Source organism: Populus trichocarpa, chromosome 18, assembly GCF_000002775.5.
Source record: "Populus trichocarpa isolate Nisqually-1 chromosome 18, P.trichocarpa_v4.1, whole genome shotgun sequence".
In the NCBI taxonomy this organism is placed as follows: Eukaryota; Viridiplantae; Streptophyta; class Magnoliopsida; order Malpighiales; family Salicaceae; genus Populus; species Populus trichocarpa.
In genome coordinates, this window is record NC_037302.2 from 10,289,522 (window position 1) to 10,313,038 (window position 23,517).

Below are 23,517 nucleotides of genomic sequence, written 5' to 3' on the forward strand. Positions count from 1 at the left end.
TAATTGATCAATGAATTGACATGTCTATAACCATTTACTCTTGTTCACATGTGATTATCAATAGCCTATCAAGCCATATCAATGAATAATTGAGTGGGTCTTTGTTGTGTTTATAAAACCTAGCCCAAATCATAGGAGAAATTGTTGTTAAGTACTTTGTTTGTGCAATAGTAATAATGCCTTGTTCAAGCTCATTATTACATAATACCAAGGTTCCATTGTAAATTTTGTTGAATAAGGATTTTACACCCTGGTCCTAAAATATCCAAGCAGTAATCATTGTGGGTCGATGTACTTAGTAACATGATCCAGAAGCATAAATGTTTTGGACTTGCTAAGAAAAATTAATATCCTCGATTGACACTTAGATGTCACCGATATATATTAGACTTAAAGGCTTGGAATTTAAGAGAAAGACAAGTTTTGAAAATAAAAGAAATAGAAGTGTCGATACACGACGTTGCGCGGTGGCTCCATTTTTTTATTAACAAAAAGATTAGTTGGGGGAAATGAAGATTTTATTGGAGTCGTCATCTAGTAATTTGAGGGAACTAGATATTCTAAATTAGAACTGGTCCCAGAGATTCATGTATTAAGTTAGTTATTATTAAGGGAAGGTAGACATCACCCTTAAAATATCATTTCAAAAGAAAAGTTACCCTTGCTTGTGTTTTTATTTTATTTTATTCGAATGCTATAATATTTTGAGCTTATTTGTAATTTATTTTTTAAGAAGGTTAACGTCGGTCCCTAAAAATAAAAGACACGTCAAAAAAATGACACTAGTCCCTAAAAATAAGAGACTCGTTTAAAATGTTAACGTTTAGCCCTAAAAAGAAGAGTTATGTCTGAGTTACAAAAAGAAACAATAGACATAATCTATATTTTGTTTTTAAACTTTTGACATCGATCATTTTTTTGTAAAAAAAGACGTGTTGACAAACAATGTTCATTCCTAAAAAGGAAGATTATGTCGATATCGCTAAAAAATGGCCATAACCCATATTTGAGAATTGGGCTTTAGACTTGCGCACGATGACAGGATAAAATGAGTGTTGGACCCGTGTAATTATTCTTCTTTATATTTATTTCGGGTATTTTACAAAATACAAATAAATTTTTACAAATACTTGTATACAAAATAAATAAAATACTACTAGGAATCCCTAAAATTAACCTGAGTGCCACTGTAAAGATAAAAGACAGAAATACCCTAACTTCTCTGGAAATTACAAAAATACCCCTGGTGGCAAGTGTATCTCACGCGCGGCCACTGTTGGAGGGGTGAAATGCTTCGGAGAGATTCCGGGCCAACAAGGGTAGATTATGGTAGATCTGGGGGAGAAGATTCTGATGATGGTGGTTTAGATGGCCGTTGATGGCTGATGAGAGAGAATCGACGGTTTGAAGCTTCGAGTGGCCGAAGAAGTCGCGACCATTTTCCGAAAAGATAAAGAAGATAAGTCGATGAAAACTACCTAGGATTTCTTCGTGAGGAGGATATGAGTCTTTCTGTGGTGTTCCGACTGCTTTATGTTGCTGGAGTTGGGAGATACGAGGAGAGAGAGGGAATCGCCGGCGAGAGGAGAGAGAGGATCTCTGAGATTTACTATAGTATGGACATGCGCATGGAAATACGGTACACAAGAAGCATGTGGACCACAGGATTACTTCTGAATTGATCCTACGACTGCGTTGTCTTGATCTGACGGTCCTGAGTGACATATATTGAATTTGGTGTGATACTCTACACTGTATACTTGTTGCACCCGGTGACGTGGCAATACAGGATTAAACACAGATGTTTTCAAGGAACGAGATAGATTTGAGTTTTAATCTAGTGGAGTAAAAATTATATTATATTAGATCTAATAAAGTGCTCAGAACTAGATACTATTATATATAACTATTAGGATATTTTTGATAGTTTTCAAATTGTTTTTTTAAAAAATCAATATCGCAAGAAGAAAAACTAGAAAAAAAAGGAATAATATTACTATTCACATTCATTTTTTCTCTTCTATCTCCTTTTTCTTTCTTGTTTTTTACAAATTTTCGTTGGCTGGTGGACCAATTGCCCCAACTGCTACCATAAATATAATAAAAACTTCTACATTATTGATTTTGTTTTATTAAATATAATAATAAATATTTATATGGGTAAAACTAAAAATTCAAATTAAAAAACCCGTTTTAACCGCTAAAAATCAATTTTGATTACTAAAAAATTAATTTGAAATACTAAAAAATATATTTTGATTGGTATAAACCTGGTGGACTGGGTTTTGACCCAAAAAAATTATTTTGTAACTAATTTAGATTTTAATTATTTTTTAAGAAAGGGAAACAATAACATAAATCATTAGTTGTCGAAAATAAAGAGATGCCCACAATCTCTTATCCTTATATCCAAATCCAACGGTTGAGAGATTCACAAATCAAATAAGTTTTTGCTAATAATAATTAATTTTGACAACCGTAATATATGAACAAGTCCCGGATTAGATTGCAAAGCTATAAATGGCAAATCCCTAGTCCCGGTTTCCGTTTATTTCGAGTCAAATAAGGATACAAGTCATTACTGGATAAGCACTGGATTACACATCACGTTTAACGTATATGTGGGAGATGATCATGCCTCATATATAGCACTATGCCTCCTAATTGTTCGTAGCTTGATTAGATCAACTTTCAGTAGTCATTTACGCCTTAGTCGCCTCTATCTTCTTATCCCCCACTGACTGGATCTTGGTGAAAACTGGATATGGTGCTATTATTATCCAGCACAACTAATATCCAGCACAGCAAGAGGGGGATCTACTCTTTTTTTTCTTTTTCTTTTTCTTTTTAATTCCTTTAGCAATTACTTGTGTTTAAATACGAAGATAGCTCGTCAGTTTTTATTTCATTTATCTAAACAAACTGCCTCCACAGGCATGAACCTTGTTGGCAATTCATTAGGAAAGCCTAGTTTGTATGATTTTTCTTGTTTCCGTCTAAAAGGGTAACTGCGTGTGATTTGATACTGATAGCAGGGATCTGTAGCTAAGCTAGTCACTTAGTTCCTATTACTTCCGTTGCTGCACTTGACTTTAGCCTGTACTAGGAAAAGTAATATTAGTTTGGAGCAATGGCAGGAGGTTTCGTCGATGCAGGAAATCTTAAGAGAGCTCATCTTTATGAGTACAAGATAACTGGTTATTTCATTTTTGCTTGCATCGTTGCAGCATTAGGAGGATCACTTTTTGGATATGATCTTGGTGTTTCAGGTCAGTTTTTCTTAATTTGATTCTTTTAGCTGTGATGTCTTTACTTTTCTATAGAAGCGAAAAAGACATGAACAAAAGATTTTATTACACGCACGCTCGCACGTATATAATGACCCGATTCTTATAGTAAACGGATTTCTACATACCTTGGTTTCAGGTGGAGTCACTTCCATGGATGATTTCTTGGTAGAATTCTTCCCAGATGTTTACAGAAGGAAGCACGCACATCTCCGCGAGACAGATTACTGCAAATATGATGACCAAGTTTTGACTCTCTTTACATCCTCGTTGTACTTTGCGGCCCTCGTTAGCACATTCGGGGCCTCCTATGTAACAAGAAGCCGAGGTAGGAGGGCTAGCATCCTTGTTGGAGCTGTCAGCTTCTTTACAGGAGCACTTGTCAACGCTTTTGCAAAGAACATTACAATGCTGATCATAGGACGATGCTTTCTTGGTGCGGGCATTGGATTCAGCAACCAAGTAATTAATTTAGCCCACTACTCTGAATCAAAATAATAATAACAATAATGTTATGTAATGGTTCTCTGTTTAATTTACTGATTGTAATCTTGCTGGGATTTTGGTATAGGCTGTTCCCTTGTACCTATCAGAAATGGCTCCGGCAAAAGTCCGAGGTGCAGTTAATCAACTTTTTCAACTGACAACCTGCTTAGGAATCCTAGTAGCAAACTTCATTAATTATGGAACCGAAAAGATTCATCCATGGGGATGGAGGCTATCTCTTGGCTTAGCTACAGTTCCTGCAACTATAATGTTTGTTGGTGGTATTTTCCTACCTGAGACCCCTAACAGTCTTGTAGAACAAGGAAAACTAGAGGAAGCCAGAAGAGTATTGGAGAAAGTTAGAGGCACAACGCGGGTTGATGCTGAGTTTGCTGATCTTGTTGATGCAAGTAATGAAGCAAGAGCCATAAAGCATCCTTTCAGGAATCTTCTTGCGAGGAAGAACCGACCCCAGTTCATAATTGGGGCCTTGGCGATCCCTGCATTTCAACAACTCACTGGCATGAACTCCATACTCTTCTACGCTCCCGTCTTATTTCAGAGCTTGGGTTTTAGCAACGACGCATCTCTATTTTCATCTGTGATAACCAATGCAGCACTTGTTGTTGGTGCACTCATTTCAATGGCTTTAGTAGACAAATTTGGCAGAAGAGCTTTCTTCTTGGAAGCCGGGACTGAAATGTTCTTCGTCATGGTAACTCTCTTTTAAGTTTTAATCAACCCTGTAAAAACACATATATATGCACAGCATATAGTTAAAATATTATAGCACCCCATATCCATAATTGTCTTTGTTTGATTTGCAGATTGCTGTGACCATAACTTTGGCCTTGAAGTTCGGAGAAGGAAAGCCAATCCCCAAAGGAATTGGCATCTTCCTTGTGATTGCCATTTGTTTGTTTGTCCTGGCTTATGGAAGGTCATGGGGTCCTCTTGGATGGCTTGTTCCAAGTGAGCTCTTCCCCTTGGAGATGAGGTCTGCTGGTCAGAGTGTGGTGGTCTGCGTCAACATGATCTTCACAGCTTTGATAGCACAGTGTTTCCTTATCTCACTCTGTCACCTTAAATATGGAATTTTCTTGCTGTTCGGTGGTTTAATTTTCATCATGAGTGCCTTCATCTTCTTCTTCCTGCCAGAAACAAAGCAAGTACCGATTGAGGAGGTGTATCTTCTCTGGCAAAACCACTGGTTCTGGAAGAGGATAGTGGGAACCGGGCCTTCGTCAGCATCACAAGTATAGATAATAATCTGCTGGAATATGGAAAACATAGTTGCTGTTATGGATTATGTTCTACAAGGACTCTGCAATGTCTGTAAGAGTACATTATCAATTTCACAAGCCCTGTCAGTTTCAAAAAAGGAATACGTTATGCATTTGATGATGTTTGAAATCCATTACGCTCAGAATTAGAAATATGATTTTTTTGGTGATTGGATAATGTGTTTAAGGTATTCATGCTATTAGAGTTTTTCTCCATGGCAAAGGGAAGGTGGTAGTTAGATCTAAAAATCCTAACACTGCAAATCAGTTATTTTTGGGTGGTTTTGTGGAATTTCAAAGCTTAAACTAGTATTTTTTAGATAAAAAATATAATAAATATACAATAACAAAAAAAAAAAATCTAAAAATAAAGTGTTTATTTTTATTTTGCTATGAAAATAAGTACTGTGTATGATGTATGGAAGGTGAATTGTTATTTATTTATTTTTTTAAAAAAATATTTTTATCCTCGGTTATTATAATTATTTTTCTTTTTAAATTCGACACATCGATTATCATTTTCTATTTTTTCTTATTTAATTGAAATATAGTCAACTTATTTGATAAATTCAACTCTACAACCTATAACATCACATATTTTTTTTAGATGACAATTTAGCAAGTTCATCTACCCCTAGGCTTCCTTGTGGTAATGAATCTACATAATGTTCGTCGAGATCTTTTCTTCTTCAAACTTTTGAACTCTTCCTCTCGCTAACTCCCATGTTGTGACTTGTTTAGCTTCCAAATCCCCAATATTTTCTTGCTTCTCTCTCTCTTGAGCCACAGCCTTACATGGTCAGTGACTAAAAACAAGACCAGGAAGAAAAGACTGGGAAAAGCAACTGCCTTTTGATAAACCTCGTCAGCATCCAGATTTTCATCTACGATGACAACTGCACTTCCAATTTCAACAGCTTGTTTCTACAATTCTAAAACCCTCTTGCATAATACTCACTGGACTAGTCAGTTCACTAAAATCTTGCGCACCAAGCATTTTGGAGCTCTTTCCAGTACTGAGGCGTCAGATTCCGATGACGTAGTATTAGCGTTCGATCAATATACCCTAAAATCAACCAATATTGCCTGCCAGCATTATCTGGTGAGGTTTTACTTGCATAGATTTCTGTTGTCGTTGAAATAGAAACCTTAGCAGCAGACGTCTCATCTATGTCTTTTTCGGAGAGAACCTCTCCTTGCTCTTCAGAATCTATAGATGTCTTCATATTCAATGTGCTCGCATCTTTAACTAAGAAAGGGAGGGAGTTTCATTTTGTTGTGGAAGAGAAAAACATTACAAAACTACCTCTAATCTAATTGCTGGCTCACATTTGTCCAAATATCAACAGCACTCCACACTCTCCTTCTCCTTCGCTCCCGATGCGCATGTTTTATGCCGCAAACCATCTCTCCCTGCCCCCGCACCAAACTACATTTAGCATCCTTCTTTCTTTCACACACACACACACACACACACACACACACTTTAATCTCCTCTTGCCTCAAAGCCTCACCTAATATCTCCTCTCTACTCTTCACCTACCGAGTAGCCTGAACCGGCTTTAGTCCCTTCTTATCCGGGGAGGCAAAACAAACCAAAATCAATCTCTTTCAACTTCTCCTCGCGCAGTTTCAACGGCTTTACCTTCTGCGTCTCCATGCAGCTGTACTTGAACTCGAACGGCGTGGCGTCTCTGACATAGGAGACGCCGTCCTCGCTTAGCTTGATGTCGGCTTTCATGTCATTGGGTGGTTCGGCGTTGTTTTGCGGTTGGGGCATTCTGGTAATTTTGCTGCGAAATGCGGGGTGGAATCTTTTCAGGGGTTAGGACTGTTTGGATTTATTATTGAGGGAGGTGAAGGTGTGTCAGTGGATATTAAAAAAAAGAATTTTCTTCGGTGGCGTTATTCAGGTCGTGACAATGTTGGTAGCAGAAGTGAAGCGACGATGGCGGCGGATATCGTCTTCGGTTTCTCGGCGTTGGCGTTGTTCCATTGAGAGAAGCGAACCTCGGTGGGATGGGTTAGGGTTTGGTGGTGCAAAGATTGGGAATAGGATTGGAAATAATTTTTTAGCGCCGTTAAGTGAATGAGTTGGGGTTTAGGAAGAAAGAACTGGGAAGAGATGAAACGATGTCGGTTTTTGTTGGGAATTATTTTTATTGTAGTGGTCTGTTTGTAATTTTAGGCAAATAATAAGGACAGGTTGTGTTCATGAAAAGGACAAGAGGATTAGATACGGAGAGACAGTCACCGACAGACAGCTGAGAGTGGCTGGGCTACTTACTGAAAAGCTAATCGAGGTCGTTCTTTCATGGAGGGAGCTCTAACAGGTAACACTACTTCAGTTTTCATGGCTTTGATGTTGATTTAGTAAGGTTTAAGTTCCTAAGGTTTTTTGTGTTTTCTGGCGTGTGGTGCTTACCTCTTGTCTCCTTTGGTAACTGAGAGAAGCAGCTTTCGGTGGACTATCCTTCGATTAGTTTCTAATATAAGAAAAGACTTCAACTTTTGGCTATTGATTTGGATATACTTTCCTAGACTCTTCATTTGATTAGTCAAGGCTTAGCTTCAAATACTTGCAAGGGAGGGAGTGATTTTTTTTTATGGCCTGTCAGATTGCTGAGCTTGATTTAAATAGTTGGTGATAGCACACTTGTGTGATATGGAAACCTCTGCCCTTTTTCAGAGGTTATGTCTTGTAGAGATTAGGAGATTGCTGATGGTTATTGGTGTGGCCATTATTGTCATCATTCTTTTTCAATGTTTTGCACTTCCCTATGGGAAAGGTTGGTCTGTATCATCTGCTGATGAGGATTCTGTAGTTATGCTGATCAGCAATCCCATCTTATCAAACAGTTCAAAGTCAAGCATACGTGTATTTCATATCATGACAAATGGTTCTGATTCATCTGATTTGGGTGAAGAAGCTCGGGATGAGGATGAAATAGAAAACACAGATGCAGACTATGAGTTGTCATCTAATAAGATTGAACAAAATGATGTCTTGCTCAAGTTGGGGGAAATGCTCGGTAAAAGTACAGACAATACTTCTTCACAGGAAAAATCTATAGAAACTGGAAGCAAACACCTGAAGCAGGTTGGCGAAACTGAAATCTTGGAAGCAACCACGAGCTCAACATTTGGAGGAATTCAAAGTAATGTTGGCACTGTGCCAAGTGTATTATTGGGTATTTCTAAAAAGAATGGGGAAAATAGGGATAGAGATTCAATAACCTCTGACTCATTCTTCCCTACCAAGGTAATTTCTTTGGACCATATGGAGACGCAAACCAAGAATGCTGAATTATTGCAGACCATTTCTGTCACTTTGAACAATAATTCTACGAGGGATAGTATATCCACATTGAAGAGGTGGGAGCAGTCCACGTCAATATCCCAAATGAATTCACTATTGCTTCAGAGTCTTGTTTATTCCCATTCTATGGTAAGAATTCATAGTTTCAAGAATCTGTTTGAATGGTAGGAAGGAGTTTTGTTTGTTGGAACTTTCACTTATTTCTTTTATTGGTAATAGAAGCCACGACGGTTGTCTGTTCGTGATCGTGAACTTCTGTCAGCAAAATTGGAGATAGAGAATGCTCCTCGTGTAGATAACCCTCCTGGACTTTATGCCTCTGCCTTTCGAAATATTTCCATGTTCAAAAGGTGAGCCTCTTTAAATGTTCAGTATTTTATATAATTATATCTATGAGCCATTTCATATTTAATGTTTCTTCTCTCTTTTAATCACCTGGTAAGTTATTCTACATGTGAGGAATGCCTTATGGTGTGGTAAAATATTGGTAAGACTAGCATATGTGCAGTGATCTAGAATACTGGGCAGTATCTGGGGTATTTGTGGGTCGCAGAAGATTTCTATCCATTCTGCAGCATATCTAGACATCAACATGCCAATCTCTGTAGCATTGTGAAATTTTTGGCCAACATAATGATTTTTCTACACGCAACCTGTTGTGCTCTCTTTCTCTCTACCCCCCCAATCACAAAATAATTAACGCCTAATATTTGAAGCAGGGAACACTAGTATTTTGCTTCATGAACATTCATTCACAGTATGCTAATGGTTTTTACTTACATTGTATTTTTCCAATAATTTCAGTTCCTTGATTACTTGACTCAATAACATTCTGAGATTGATGAATCATAATATTGCTCTGAACTCTGGGATCTAGTACATCAACTGCAAAATTATGCCTGCATGCAGCTCCACCTGAGTTCCTGAAGAGATGCCATGTGTTTTTGAATACTTGATCTGCATGATGGTTGGAGAATTACCTCTTATAGAAACTGAGCTAAAGCTTCCATATATTTCATTTGCAGGAGTTACGAGTTGATGGAACGCATGCTCAAAGTTTATGTCTATAAGGAAGGAGAAAAACCCATATTTCACCAGTCAAAGATGAGGGGAATATATGCCTCAGAAGGATGGTTTATGAAGCTGATAGAGGGAAACAAAAAGTTTGTAGTGCGGGACCCAAGAAAAGCTCATCTGTTTTACTTACCATTTAGTCCGCATATGTTAAGGACGGCCCTGTTTGATCACAATTCTCTCAATCAAAAGGAACTTGCAGAATTTTTGAAGAACTATGTGGATTTAGTTGCTAAAAAGTATAGTTTCTGGAATAGAACTGGAGGAACAGATCATTTTCTTGTTGGCTGTCATGACTGGGTATGCTTTACAGTTCTGTGCATCATACAGATTTAATTCAGTGTTATCAGAAGCATCCAATGACATGCATTCGACTTTGTAGGCTGGCTGCAGGCAAACCCTTATTCATGGCCACATGACCAAACAGTTAGGCAGAATTAATTTGCAGAATTAACTATCATCCTTGGCCACAAGCCTCCTTGCCTAGTTTGATTGTACTTATTTGTGAGATTGGACTGATAACTTTGAGAAGTTTGAATGGTGCTCATAGGGAGACTCATCTGAGTGCCCTGGATAGCAAAGGACCTGAATTATGATGGTTTTTAGTAATAGAGTAATTATTGACCATAATGATATGTAACTTGCTATTGTGTAGCTAATCCTAGTCTTACTGTCATATTTCTCTGATAATTCTGGGTAGCAGCTCATTTGATTTCATATTGACTTTCAGGCCTCCCAAATGACGAGGCATCATATGAGGAATTGCATCAGGGTTCTTTGCAACTCCAATGTTGCCAAAGGTTTCAAGATAGGCAAGGATACTACTCTGCCTGTTACATACATACGTTCTGTTGAGAACCCTCTAAAAGAACTTGGTGGAAAATCTCCTTCAGAAAGGCCGATTCTGGCCTTTTTTGCAGGAAACATGCATGGTTATCTCCGACCAATTCTGCTGGAGTACTGGGAAAATAAGGAACCTGACATGAAAATCCTTGGTCCGATGTCTCGTGATATTGCAGGCAAAAGAAGATACCGGGAGTATATGAAGAGAAGCAAATATTGCATATGTGCCAGGGGTTATGAAGTTCACACGCCACGAGTGGTTGAATCAATTTTCTACGAGTGTGTGCCAGTCATCATATCAGACAATTACGTGCCTCCTCTTTTTGAGGTATTGAACTGGGAGGCGTTTTCTGTATTTATTCAAGAGAAAGATATCCCAAATTTGAGAAACATTCTGCTTTCGATCCCACAAGAGAAGTACGTTGCAATGCAGTTAGGAGTTAAGAAGGTGCAACAGCATTTCCTTTGGCACAAAAAACCTGTGAAGTATGATTTATTTCATATGATTCTTCATTCAGTTTGGCACAGCAGAGTTTTTCAGATGGAAAGCAAATGACGGTGTTAATACTTTGCGTTTCTGGGTAATGGAAAGCAGAGAAAAGTGGGAAAAATCACAGGGTAAAACACCATGATGTAATGTTTAAGAGAAGCATGGGATTACTTGAGACAGTTGGTACAGTAATCATATTTGTATGTTGTTTTATGTACATAAATTGTGCAGAGCAACAGGTGTGTACTATTGACTGTGGAAGCTGAATATTTCATTCAAGGCTTTGCTTTGTTGGTGATAACTCTGACCTCCATCCTGGCAACTATGGTCACCCTTCCAGTCATCCACCACGGTGGCATTGGCCGGCAGAAGACCTGTTTCTTTTTCTTTCTTTTTTTAAAAAAGATGGCAAAATGTCGTGTACCACTGCCATCCTCTGGCCCTGTTGGGGACCAGATGGGAATGCCATTGTTTCCCCTCTTTTGCTTTTCTCATTCATTTTCTATACAATATTAGAACCGAAAAGGGAAAAAGTATGTTTCAATAATTTAGCTTTAATCATAACGTTGCAAAAACTTGGTGTGATTTTGATAATGTAGTCGACATCTTTCTGGGTAAATAAATGGAGCTTAAATTTAAAGTTTAATGAAGATTTTGAGTCATATGTACATTTGATGTTATTCTATCCTTTCGACCAAAAGTTGGGACAAAGACAAAAAAATCAGCAGTTATGTTAAAACTAATATCACATTAAATTAAATCAATACAGTATAATACTGATGTTTTTTTATTTTACACCTTCATGTCATATTAACTCTAATATCATTACAATTCAATCTAAGTTTATGACATATAACTTTATTAATATCTACAAATAGCATGCTTAGATTAATATTTAACAAGATATTACTTTCATCATTTTAAGTAATGTTATTATTCACATGAAAAACAATATAATAACATAATATAAAGAAGTTAAACATATCATACAAAAAAAAACAATATAATAACATAATATAAAGAAGTTCAACATATCATACAAAAAAAATAATAAAATTAATTTTGATTATTCGAATACAATCCAAACAAAATTGCATGAAATCAACACTCATTGCTTAAATTCATAGCTAAACCAATAACAATTTCAAGAAAATTCAAGAAATTCTAATTTCAAACCAACTCTAAATAATAATCTATTCACAACTAAACTAATAACAATAATATAGATTGGAAGCATGGTTGTAGTTACTTTTCAAAGTGCTTTTCATTCGAAAATGTATCAAAATAATGTTTTTTTTTATTTTAAAAAATTATTTTTGACATCAGCACATCAAAATGATCTAAAAACACCAAAACAATATTAATTTGAAGCAAAAAAAAAAAAATTTATTTTTTTAAAACAATTTTAAAATGTAAAAACAAATAGAAGAGTTTTTTTTGGTGATATTTTATGGTGAAATATGTGAGTTTTTCGGGTTTTTTTTTTTTTTTCCTTTCACGGAGAGAGGGGCTGGGTCTTGGGGTTTTTTTTGGAGAGGGGTGTGGACTGGTTTTGTGGTAGGGAGATGAGAGGGCATAGTTAAATTTTACAACATTTCACAATTTAGAATTGCAATATTTTAAATTACTGCTATTTCTGAATCATCATAAATTTAAACAGTATTATTTCATTATTTTTTTATTTTTAAAGTAGAAGACAAATGTACATGGAACCCACCTGACATCTCTCTACAGTTGACCCATTCGTTCAATTCTCTCAGGATCTATTAGGAGTGGGGCAAATATGGTTTTTTAAAGTATTTTTTTTAAAAATATATTAATATTTTTAAAATTTATTTATGATACTAATATATGATTTAAAAAATAATTTTTTAAAAAAAATAATTAAAGTTTTTTTTTTTAAATACTATTGAACCACGATGGACCCGGTTAGCATCCACTTGCGTCTTGCGAGAGATGAAATCATGAAAATGACAGATGCAGTCAGTCTAAATTATCCCACAATCAAATAATAACTATATAAAATTAAAAAAAAAGAAAATAGATAAGCAAAATAAATAAATAAAGGAAATAGCAAGTTGTGTCTGTCATAGGTGAAGTAAACGTCTCTTTCTGCTTCTTCTTTAATTTGTTCGTTCCTTTCTGTATACCATCGCTGCTTGCTATTCTGAAGAATCATTACTATATTGATTCTTCACTTGCTCGCTCACTCACTCAAAACTTCTTCTTCTGGTTGCTAAAGTGAAAACTATAACTTATGAGTACATAGTAAGCTTCGTATCATTTGTTCACCGACAACTGAACTCTACTCAGGTTAGGGTTTCTCTCTTTCACGCATCGCTTTCTTCTTCTTCTTCTTCTTCTCCTTCTTCTTCTTGCACCTTGTGAAGATCGATTCCTGTTTCTTAATGAGCAGGCATGGCATGCATTTTAAATCATCACTCCTGCCTAACTACATAGCAGCAAGTCTTTCAATTTATTTCTTCCAATTCTCTCATTGCATCATATGCTTATTATTAATTAATATATCAACTTGCTTATTTTTGTTCGTTTTCCATTCTGCTTGCTTCGATGGAGTAAGTTTTACTTTACTTTTTTTTTAAAAAAAAAAAACATTCTCTTGAATTTTAGGATGTCTGGGAAATTTGAGTTCTATCTAGATTTGTTACTTCAGCTTCATTTTGTAGTTTTTATTTATTTATTTTCTAGGACTGGATTTTTAATTTAATGCTCTAGTTGAAATAACTCCTTCTTCTTCTTCTTCTTTTGAATCTTGGCTCATTTTCTGGACAACTTAGGCAGCGTTAGAGAAGGAATTTGGAGTTGTTACCTATAATGACTGGGTGATTTCTGCTCTACAAAGTTTTTGCCTTTTCGACATGGAACTTTGCTTTCAGCTTCCTAAGTTCTTCCAGAATGTAAACCGAAGATGGCTTCTTGTACTCGGGGTGGTGGCTGTAACTCACACACTGTTTCAGTTTCTATTGCTTCCTTATGGAAATGCTCTTCGCTCTCTGTTTCCCAATGTAAATGATTCAATGTATGATAAAAGCAGCTTCGCTGTCATACAGTCTTCCAAAAAGTCTGTCATGGTCCGCTACCCTCTCACGGTTGATAAGTCGAGCTTGAATAATTATTTCAAGTTTGATGGGGTGCTAGAAAACGCTGATGATTCCAATGGTGGTGTAGAAGAGGGTCACGATGACGGAACAAAGAAAAATACTGAAGACACAGATCATGACTTTTCATCAGAGGAAGGGGACATGGAGGTCCTGGATGATGTCATCCAGCTTGAGGTGGATAGAGATTTGGAAGATGATTTTCCATCTGAGGATGTTAAGGATAGACATGAGACTTTTGCATCGGGCGGAGTCAAAACTGAAGAAAGTAACCCTGTCCTGAAATTGGCAAATGAAGCCAGATTCAACCTTCCTCTTGAGAGGAATGTGAAATCAGACCATGATATTCCGACAGACAATGTACTGCAACAAAATAAAAGTCAAGCACATAAAGAGTTTGAGCATGTGAACTCTACTCTTCCTGTAGACTCTCAAGCAGTGGCTTCATCCACAAAGGCCACCTATTTGAAGTCAAATGGAAGTTCCTCTATTGGTCCTGCTGCCTTAAAAAGCGATTCTGCAGCCGCAAAAAATTATTCTGTAGTGCTGGCCAAACCTGGGAAAAAAAAGATGAGGTGTGAGATGCCACCAAAATCAGTAACATTAATAGATGAAATGAACAGTATTTTAGTGCGGCACCGTAGGTCTTCACGCTCGATGGTATTCTACTAATTCTGTTGAATAACAGAACCTTGGTTAGCGCTCTACTCAAAACATGAAATCTAAACCTTGACATTTTTCTTGCAGAGACCAAGATGGTCCTCTGCACGTGATCAGGAGATTTTGGCTGCCAGGTCCCAGATTGAAAGTGCTCCAGCTGTGGTGCATGATCGAGATCTTTATGCTCCTCTCTTTCGAAATGTTTCCAAGTTTAAAAGGTAAGCTTAGATAAACTTTGGACTACTAGATCAGTTAACGACCCTTACTGTCAACAACTTACTGGACCGTCAATACCTGATCTGCTTTCATGTTTGATGAGAGTTAAACACTGGTCTAGTTCAGCGCTATGACAGAGAAAGCTAATTAGAAAATTGAAAGAAGAAGAAGAAGAAATAGAAACATAAAAGGAGAAACTGCAGTAACAACAAATATACAAGTTGCCATTATAACATAGTTATTAAGTCTGCAATAAGAGCCGTACATCATGCTGTGTATGTGGCTTATGACTTTGTTGGCCAAACTTAAATAAGATGGCATTCTTGGTTTTCTTTTCTGCTACTTTATGCTTGTACAGTTGAATGCTATAAAGCTCATCCTATTCATTAAAATTCCTGAGATATTCCTAATATGCTTAAAAGCAATGGAGATGTCTGAATGTATCCTTTAGTCCTTGTCTTATTTGAAAGGATACATTCAGCTAAAATTTAATAACCAACCTTTTCAGATCCAAAAAAGAATGTAGAGTTCATGCATCTAATATATGTTTCTTCTGTTATGAATATATCAAGTAAAAACTTCAATGGATTTATTTTGTTGGGGTTAGACAGTGACATGGGTTTTGAAACCACAAGTTGGGGACAGTTGGAATTGAGTAACTGTATAGTTTGGTCTTTAACCTGGTACAGGATATTCATACTTTATGTTTTGTTTTTGGAATCACCCAATCTCTGTATTCATTTCAAATCTTGGTTGTAATAAGCCTCTCTAATAGACAACTGCAATCTATCATGTGGAGTGTTTGTAGACATCTTTGGGAGTCTGGAAATAAAGAAGAATAATACTTATAACAGTATCCTAGTAGAGCAGATTACATTATCTTAAAACTGCAAGCATAGATCAACTGTAATTGTTGAGTCATCTCTCTATTTTTCATGGCACCTTTAGATATGTGCTTTGACATCTATTAGCGTTATGATAACGAGATTGGAATTCTGATTGACAATCAAGATGTAAATTTAAATTTCTTCTTTGTTGCCTTTTTAGGAGTTACGAACTCATGGAACGCACCCTGAAGATCTATATCTACAAGGATGGAAAAAAACCCATTTTTCATCTACCAATATTGAAGGGACTGTATGCCTCAGAAGGATGGTTTATGAAACTTATGCAGGGAAATAAGCATTTTGTAGTGAAAGACCCCCGAAAGGCTCATCTGTTTTATATGCCATTCAGTTCGCGAATGCTAGAATACACCCTCTATGTACGTAACTCTCACAATAGGACAAACCTTCGCCTATATATGAAAAGATACGCAGAAAGCATTGCAGCTAAATATTCGTTCTGGAATAGAACAGGTGGAGCAGATCATTTCCTTGTTGCCTGCCATGACTGGGTATGCCTTTTTTGTGTCCCTCGTTGTCATGGTTTTCTTTGAATGCTTTGCTCCTTTTCTTTTATTGTTTCTTCTTTTTTCAAGAAAGAACTTATTTTGAATGCTTATGAAACATGTTACTCTGTTAGGATGTTGCTGGGGATTTTAGAACTGGATGTAAGTTTGATGATCCTGACTAACAAATTCACTTTCACTGACCCTCCTCCCATGAGGCCATTTGCTTACACATCATGCTATTGAGGTTGCCTTGGTAATCTCAATGTAATATGGGGGATATTTGCTAACCTGGTCACTTGATCCTTTGTTCACTCAAATGATTCCACCTTTTTCTGGACTGGACATGAATTAAATTCACTTTACAGGGTTCACTATAATCGAATCATGAAACTTGATTTTTTATTTTTGAATGTGGATCTGTGTATCTTTATTTGTTTTGTTTCATGCTAACCATTTGGGAGTCACATGATATATCAAACTCTTGCAGGCTCCATATGAAACAAGGCACCATATGGAACATTGCATCAAAGCATTGTGCAATGCTGATGTCACTGCTGGCTTCAAAATAGGGAGGGATGTGTCTTTTCCTGAAACATATGTTCGGTCTGCTAGAAATCCCCTCCGAGATCTTGGAGGAAAACCGCCTTCTCAGAGAAACATTCTTGCCTTCTATGCTGGAAACATGCATGGTTACCTGCGTCCAATCTTATTGAAGTACTGGAAAGACAAAGATCCTGACATGAAGATCTTCGGTCCTATGCCTCCTGGTGTTGCAAGCAAAATGAATTACATCCATCACATGCAGAGAAGCAAGTATTGTATCTGTCCCAAGGGTTATGAGGTCAACAGTCCTCGGGTGGTTGAAGCCATCTTTTACGAGTGTGTACCTGTAATTATATCAGATAACTTTGTGCCACCATTTTTTGATGTCCTGGATTGGGGAGCATTTTCATTAATCCTTGCAGAGAAAGACATATCCAACCTAAAAGAAATATTACTTTCGATTCCAAAGGAGAAGTATCTTCAAATGCAACTCGGGGTCCGGAAAGCTCAGCGACATTTTCTTTGGCATGCTAGCCCAATGAAGTATGATCTCTTCTACATGACCCTCCATTCAATTTGGTATAATAGAGTCTATCAGATAAAACCTAGATAAGCATGTCTGTCGATGATGAGCAAGCAACAAGCACACGAAGACCAGTGGCCGAAATGGAAGAAATTGTAGCATATGAAAGAGTGGTGAAGTTCATTGTGAAGCTTTAGCAAAGAAATCATCCACTTTGTTTTCCTGTCAAGTCGTTAAAAGAGCTGCTGTTTGAATTTCAGAAAGAACACTTGAAGGTGCCTTTTGTGTTGTATGATCTCATTAGTGACAGTTTTCTGTACAAATCTTGTTTTACCATTTTCTACTTGTACAAAGACCCTCTCGATGTTTCCCATGACAAGAGTTTCAGGATGGGCACATGCCAACAGACTAGGAAGTTTTCTTTTCATTAGGCAGTGCAAGCAATGATGTAAATTAGCTAGTCTGATTTCTTGCCGTTTCTGTTTTCCTTTAGCAATGATAGTTTGTGTTTTAAAAATATTTTTGAAAACAATTAATTTTTTTTTATTTTTTATTTTAAATTAATTTTATTTTAGTGTTTTTATATTATTTTAATTTTAAAAATATTATTTTGATAAATTTTTAAATAAAAACTACCAATCTGCTTGATTTTTACTTGGAGAAAAAAAGAGAGATAAAAAGCAACGTGGGAATGGGTGCAGGTTCCGCTCTCATGGAGGAGCTCTTGTCCACGCTCACCATGGAATTGGACCCAACACGCCACGTGTCTCTCCTATTCCCAAAAAGGAATAGAAAAGGAAGGTAAAGAAGCAATTACCCACTGGAGCGGTGATCAGCATCACTTCACTGCCTTTGGCTTTCCTTGCTAACAAGCAAGTTTTGAATTTCTGTTTCTTTCCCCCAAATAAATAAATAAATTATTATTGTTTTTTTAAAAAAATAACAGGAAAGAAATCCTGAACAAATGGGCAACAGAGAAGTAGTAATAATAATAATAAATGGATAACGATGATCATCCATCCATGGGCTCCATTCCTATCCCCATGACTATTCGGTTGCTTACTTTCCTTTGCCTACTCTTTTCTTAATTTTATTTAATTTTGGTTTTTTTTAGACGGCCTTTTTCCTTGTCTATAAAGAGTCTCCCTCTATTTCTGTGGTGTGCAGGTTTGGATTTTATTGTGCCTTCATTTCTGTAAGTCAGCCTCACCGGCCCTTCTGCTAACCTCTATTGCTCTTTTGATTCTTTGAATTCCTTTAATCACTCTGCTGCTTCTGCTTTGTTTAACTCAATTCACTCTGGTTTGGATTTTCGTTTGTTTGTTTTTTTTTCTCTTTCAGTCCTTTCCTTGCCCTTTGACAATGTTTGAAACACTGAAATTCTTGTTGGTCTCTGTCAAAGTTGATGACCACAAATCCCATTTAACAATCCATCTCAAAACAGGGGCTGCTTTCCTTTCCCATCCTAACCATTTCTACACTTCTTTTTTTTTTTTTTTTCTGGGGATCCATTATGTGTGTTTTTGGGCTGGAACAGCTTTTTTGTTCTCTAAATCATTTTGATTTTATGCTATTTCAGGATACGAAGATCTAATGGGAGATTTTTGTATCAAAGAAGAAATTAGTGATATCCCTTCAAGTGTAATTATCACATCTTATATCCCATATAATTTCTCTAATGCTTAGTTCCTTTTCTTTTCTTGAGGTGATTCTTGATGTCTAACTCAACGTTATGTCTAACCGTGTTTTTGACTCTCTCTGTTTCGTGATTTTAGAGGCACCAGTTTGATCATCCATCAAGTGAATGCGGCCTACTAGAAAGACATGGTTGCCAAATAAAGCATGTGGTAAGAATTGCATTTCGAATTTGTGTGCATTTGTGAGTGTGTGTGTGGACGTGCGTATGCCGTGTGCCTATTGAAACTTGGTGTAGTTTATATTTGGTCAAAGCTAAAAGATGGGATTCTGGGAAGAACCAATGTGATGAAACGCTTCTTCATTGATGAAGGATTGTCATGAAATTATGGTGTAAACTTTCATTGCGACTATCTATGCTGTACTCAATTCAGTTTGATTTGAAAGCTCAGTTTTCTAGACCTCATATGTCCTCTTATCAGGCACATAATGATGCTGTGAATAGTCTTTTGGTTGATTCTGTTGGATCGCCCTCATCATTGGATGACATTTTTACCTGCCTCTTAACATTGACTACATATTTAAGGCGTCGACTAGTTCATTTTATTGGTGAGTGGTAGGCTATCATAGGTGCTGAATTAGCTCTTCTGGTTTACTTTCATATTTTTGGAATATTTTGGCTACATTTGATACGAAGCTGTTTCTGCAGAGGATCTTATATACCAAGATGTCAATGGATACTCAGAGAGTTTTGTGGCCAGTTCTTCTGGACCGCATTCACATTCTTCAGGACACAACATCTATAGATCTAATGTCGAAGGTTTTTCATTGTTTTCTGAACATCATATTGCTAATAAGAGTCCTGAAATCCACAGAACAAGAGCGGCAGAAGTCAGGGAAGAGTTACTTGTAAATACCAGATACGAAGCTAGAACTGGTTGCAGTCGTCGAGGTGTTTCATTAATTATTCAAGGGTATAAATATTTTTTGTTGAACTTCTCCATGGTTTGGTTACTGAAAAAAAAGTTAGATTTGTCAAGGAAATAAAACCAAAACCAAGCTTGTTTAATCTAGTTTTCAATTTGAAATTCCACAATGAGCCTGTGTAAATTTCTTTTTTTTTCTCTTTGAGCTGATCATACATTTATCCATAAATGAACTGAATGGCTGATTGTTTTTTTAATTAATTCATTGTTGCTTTTTTTTTTTCTCCTGTTTTTCTTCAATAATTTGTCAAAACAGTTTCTTAATCTGAACTATCTGCGTCATGCACGTGTCCATGTGGGTTTTCTAATGCACAAGGTTCAAAAGTAAGTAAGATACAAAATTTGATAGTACAAATATGCTATTGTTATTTGCAGCTATTTGATAGTTGATTCCTTCAATATCATTTTCTATCACAAATTTACTCTGAGAGGGGTGCAGGTTGATGCTCCCATTGTTTGGTTTACGACTTGCCTGGAGGTTGGCATTGGCCTCCTGGAGATGTTCACTTTATTATATCAGATGTACACAAGCTCAAGTTCTTAGGTAAAAGAAGTTGTTTACAACTTTGCAGGCTCATAGGTCATTTTCTGTAGAAGAGTTTTTGAAGGTTTCTTTTAGGCTTTACCTTCTACGCTGAAATTACTGACTCCATCTGTATAAATTTTGCTTCCCTTCATTTTGTTCTTGTATGATTTTAGTCTGCATTTTTGCATCTTCAGCATTACATCTCGTGTTCGCAAAACTTTGCGTGGTTCGTCAGATGATATTGGATGGCTACAGCATACACGTGACATGGCTCCAGTGGAGGATGGTACAGTTAGATTCTTAGAGCTGCTTGAGAAAATAAGGCAAGGACCAATTTTTATTTGATATATCTGATAAGTAGAAATTAACCACCTGCTATGTTTCAAAGGCTGGGAAACTAAAAAAATGTGATGGCATTAGGCACTGGAGATGGAATATTTAGGACTTAACAGTAGCCTTTTTTGACTTGTTTCATTTGAGACTCGTTAATTAATGCAGTCTCTCTGAAATTATTTTCATACTGGTATATGCTTGTTGCCTTGGTTGTGCCTTGTCTCAAAGAAGTGTTTGGGATTGCCCGGTATGTGCTAGATAGTGAGATCCATTAGTGGTCAAACTATGATTTTTCATTTAACCGCATTTTCAACTTTAAGTTACTATTTTTTCAAACAAGTTGTTCACTTGAGTGTTAACTGCTACTCTGTGCTCTGTCAGGGATATGAATTCTTATAATTGGGTTCATAATTTTATTGATACTTACTCTCACTTTGTTATGCTTATTCCTCAGGAATGGAGAGCACAACCTTCCGAACTCATTTGTTTATTTATTAATACCAGGTTTAGAAAATCCCTGTACCCTGATGTTCAAATCTGGAATTTTTTTTTCAGTCAATAATTGGCATGTTGTAAACCCAACAGTAATGCAAATTTTTACCTTTATCAGGCCTTTTTAGTAATCACGGCCCCCTGTATTTTGTGGGTACTAAGAGATTCTTTTCTAAGATGGGTCTAGCTTGCCACATTGCAAAAATTCACAGTGAGGTAATCACTGTTTACTCGGTCCTTTATCTAGACTAAAATTGACTGGAGAACCAGAAAGTTTTAGAAAAATGATTATTTAATGAGGTTGTTTGTCCTGTTCTCTAATTTTACTTTTTCTTTCACTTCTATAGTTAAGTTAGATCATAAGCTATTATGATATCATCTGCTTATCCATAGCGCTGCCATTGTTATGAAGGCATCAGTGGAGCATAATGCATGGGAGCTGAAGCAATATATTGAGGAGCTATATTGGGGTTCAGGCAAGCGTGTGATACTGCTTGGGCACAGCAAGGGTGGGGTTGATGCTGCAGCTGCGTTGTCGATATACTCTTCTGACTTGAAAAACAAAGTTGCTGGACTGGCATTGGTACAGAGTCCATATGCTGGAACCCCCATAGCTTCTGACATTCTTCGTGAAGGCCAGATTGCTGACAAAGAAACTCGGAGGATCATGGAGCTTTTGATCTGCAAAATAATTAAGGTAGTCCTTGTCTCTGCCTAGACACAAATCCATAAGAAAGTCTGTGCAAATAATAACAAGGAAACTCTTGTTATGCTGATATGTTTCCCGAGCTTTATATAAATAGCTTTCCATGTTGTTTTTATTTTGATTCTTATTTCCTTTGTGTCCTATCTACTGCCAGAGTTTATAGTTATGCTCCTACACAGGATTACTGTTTATTTTTGAAATGTGTCCTTGCGTTATGTTACTTGGATCTTGTCTGTGGCTGGGTGCTTTTTGTGCTTCTCTTAACTATATGATTTTTTTTCTACATCCGCATCCCAATTTGTTGAAATATCTGGCTGATTTCTTATATCATCATGAATAAATTTAGGGTGACATACGAGCATTGGAGGATCTCACGTATGATAAGCGGAGGGAATTCATCTCAAAGCACCAGCTTTCAAAGGAAATTCCTCTTATCTCTTTCCACTCGGAAGCAAGCATTGCTCCAGGTGTCCTTGCAACAATGACTCACATAGCACACGCAGAACTTCCTTGGCTTCCCCTCCCAAAGTTTGGGAGCGAGGAATCTGATGACTTCCAAGCAGGACACCAGGTGCCAGTAGTGATTCCCGTATCTGCTGCTATGGCTGTGTGCGCACTCCACTTGCAGCTTAGGTATGGAGAGAAGAGTGATGGGTTAGTGACATGCCGTGATGCTGAAGTTCCAGGTTCAGTTGTAGTCAGGCCAGATAGGAAGCTGGATCATGCTTGGATGGTTTACTCTTCAAGAAAGAAGGATCCTAGTGAACCTGATTCTTGTGAAATGTGCGAGGCTCTTTTGACTATGCTGGTGGAGCTTGGCAAGATGAAGCAAGAAAGAGATGTCTCCGGTGCCTTTTAAATTCTTTACAAGGAAGTCATTGTTTTGGGCCCTCTTGATCTCGAATTCCCATTAATGAAGATGGCACCATGTGACGTTTGCTCCTTGCTTATGGGAATCATAAATTGAAGGGAAGAAACATTTTTGCTGCAAGTTACGATCTGCGCTTTTGTCTCCTTCATTGCTTAATTTCACGCTTTGTACATTTTATTTCATATCATGCCGTACTACAAACACTAATACATTCTGAATGATCGATTTAGCAAGAGATCAGGAATTCGAATGTTAGAACTCAAAAAGTAAAATGTCAGAAACTTTCAAATCCCTTCATTTTGGGATCCTACATCTTAAACTCCAAGGCGGATGATGCATTTGCTCAAAACTTTTCAAATCTCATTCTCACCACTGAAGCAAAGCAAAGCTTTCACTTCCAGGGTTTCCCTCGTCGGTTCCACTATCAAACGCAGCTCCACCATTAGTCTAACGCCCGTTACTTCCAGTCTCCTCTGTGTCCTCCGATCATAGAGTTCCCATAGGTCTCCAGCACCGAACCTGTAGACTTTCGGTGGTGCTTCTTTTCTCAGTTCATAGAAGCTAGATAGGACCTTCCCACGATGAGCAAAACATGCATGTTGATATAATGTTTACGGAAGTAGTGAGATGAGAGCCCAAAATAAGCAGGCCATCGATTTCTTGAAGATATGCATGTAAGCGGTACTGTAATGAGGTGTTCTATTTGAGACTTCCTCCTCCCACAGACATCTC

General features: G+C 37.0%; 5 protein-coding genes across 10 annotated transcripts; 4 read left to right on the forward strand and 1 right to left on the reverse strand.

Annotated features, from left to right (window-relative positions):
- Positions 1 to 2,613: 2,613 nt before the first annotated feature.
- On the forward strand, positions 2,614 to 5,234 carry LOC7488934 (sugar transport protein 14). Its single transcript, XM_002324400.4, has 4 exons — positions 2,614 to 3,269; positions 3,427 to 3,749; positions 3,859 to 4,488; positions 4,601 to 5,234. Exons 1-4 carry the CDS (start codon positions 3,131 to 3,133, stop codon positions 5,033 to 5,035), a joined length of 1,527 nt encoding a protein of 508 aa, XP_002324436.2. The 5' UTR covers positions 2,614 to 3,130; the 3' UTR covers positions 5,036 to 5,234.
- A 1,563-nt stretch (positions 5,235 to 6,797) lies between these two features.
- LOC7488935 (probable glycosyltransferase At3g07620) lies at positions 6,798 to 11,083 on the forward strand. Of its 6 annotated transcripts, none has more exons than XM_052449030.1 (5): positions 6,810 to 7,389; positions 7,506 to 8,504; positions 8,595 to 8,725; positions 9,401 to 9,749; positions 10,180 to 11,083. In XM_052449030.1, exons 2-5 carry the CDS (start codon positions 7,722 to 7,724, stop codon positions 10,846 to 10,848), a joined length of 1,932 nt encoding a protein of 643 aa, XP_052304990.1. In that variant the 5' UTR covers positions 6,810 to 7,389; positions 7,506 to 7,721; the 3' UTR covers positions 10,849 to 11,083. The 6 variants fall into 6 exon arrangements, with proteins under 6 accessions (XP_002324437.2, XP_052304990.1, XP_024446208.1 ...); XM_024590440.2 differs by having other exon boundaries at positions 7,511 to 8,504; XM_024590439.2 differs by having other exon boundaries at positions 7,514 to 8,504.
- Positions 11,084 to 12,701: 1,618 nt separating this feature from the next.
- LOC7458784 (uncharacterized) lies at positions 12,702 to 17,034 on the forward strand. The gene is made up of 7 exons (XM_024590400.1): positions 12,702 to 12,764; positions 13,581 to 14,561; positions 14,649 to 14,779; positions 15,825 to 16,041; positions 16,136 to 16,204; positions 16,658 to 16,942; positions 17,020 to 17,034. Exons 1-7 carry the CDS (start codon positions 12,702 to 12,704, stop codon positions 17,032 to 17,034), a joined length of 1,761 nt encoding a protein of 586 aa, XP_024446168.1.
- Positions 16,747 to 17,660, reverse strand: LOC112324911 (uncharacterized). The gene is given in 2 exon segments (XM_052448868.1): positions 16,747 to 17,166; positions 17,168 to 17,660. Coding segments are annotated over 2 exon segments (240 nt in total). The 5' UTR covers positions 17,285 to 17,660; the 3' UTR covers positions 16,747 to 17,043.
- Positions 17,661 to 17,927: 267 nt separating this feature from the next.
- LOC7458785 (uncharacterized) lies at positions 17,928 to 23,095 on the forward strand. Its single transcript, XM_052449087.1, has 12 exons — positions 17,928 to 18,037; positions 18,351 to 18,403; positions 18,816 to 18,877; positions 19,012 to 19,083; positions 19,354 to 19,480; positions 19,581 to 19,845; positions 20,297 to 20,401; positions 20,578 to 20,706; positions 21,171 to 21,220; positions 21,327 to 21,424; positions 21,621 to 21,905; positions 22,261 to 23,095. The coding sequence occupies exons 1-12, from the start codon at positions 17,928 to 17,930 to the stop codon at positions 22,771 to 22,773; spliced, it is 1,869 nt and encodes a 622-aa protein (XP_052305047.1). The 3' UTR covers positions 22,774 to 23,095.
- Positions 23,096 to 23,517: the final 422 nt, after the last annotated feature.

Bases quoted from the DNA above. Each gene is read 5' to 3' on its own strand.
- LOC7458784 (XM_024590400.1), top strand. From the start codon at position 12,702: ATGGACCCGGTTAGCATCCACTTGCGTCTTGCGAGAGATGAAATCATG. The intron at 12,765-13,580 runs GTCAGTCTAAAT...TGGACAACTTAG, and splicing joins TCATGAAAATGACAGATGCA to GCAGCGTTAGAGAAGGAATT. The intron at 14,562-14,648 runs GTATTCTACTAA...TTTTTCTTGCAG, and splicing joins GTAGGTCTTCACGCTCGATG to AGACCAAGATGGTCCTCTGC.
- LOC7488934 (XM_002324400.4), top strand. From the start codon at position 3,131: ATGGCAGGAGGTTTCGTCGATGCAGGAAATCTTAAGAGAGCTCATCTT. The intron at 3,750-3,858 runs GTAATTAATTTA...ATTTTGGTATAG, and splicing joins GCATTGGATTCAGCAACCAA to GCTGTTCCCTTGTACCTATC. The intron at 4,489-4,600 runs GTAACTCTCTTT...TTTGATTTGCAG, and splicing joins CTGAAATGTTCTTCGTCATG to ATTGCTGTGACCATAACTTT.
- LOC7488935 (XM_052449029.1), top strand. From the start codon at position 7,722: ATGGAAACCTCTGCCCTTTTTCAGAGGTTATGTCTTGTAGAGATTAGG. The intron at 8,505-8,594 runs GTAAGAATTCAT...TATTGGTAATAG, and splicing joins TTGTTTATTCCCATTCTATG to AAGCCACGACGGTTGTCTGT. The intron at 8,726-9,400 runs GTGAGCCTCTTT...TTTCATTTGCAG, and splicing joins AATATTTCCATGTTCAAAAG to GAGTTACGAGTTGATGGAAC.
- LOC7458785 (XM_052449087.1), top strand. From the start codon at position 17,928: ATGGGTGCAGGTTCCGCTCTCATGGAGGAGCTCTTGTCCACGCTCACC. The intron at 21,425-21,620 runs GTAATCACTGTT...ATTGTTATGAAG, and splicing joins TTGCAAAAATTCACAGTGAG to GCATCAGTGGAGCATAATGC. The intron at 21,906-22,260 runs GTAGTCCTTGTC...GAATAAATTTAG, and splicing joins TGATCTGCAAAATAATTAAG to GGTGACATACGAGCATTGGA.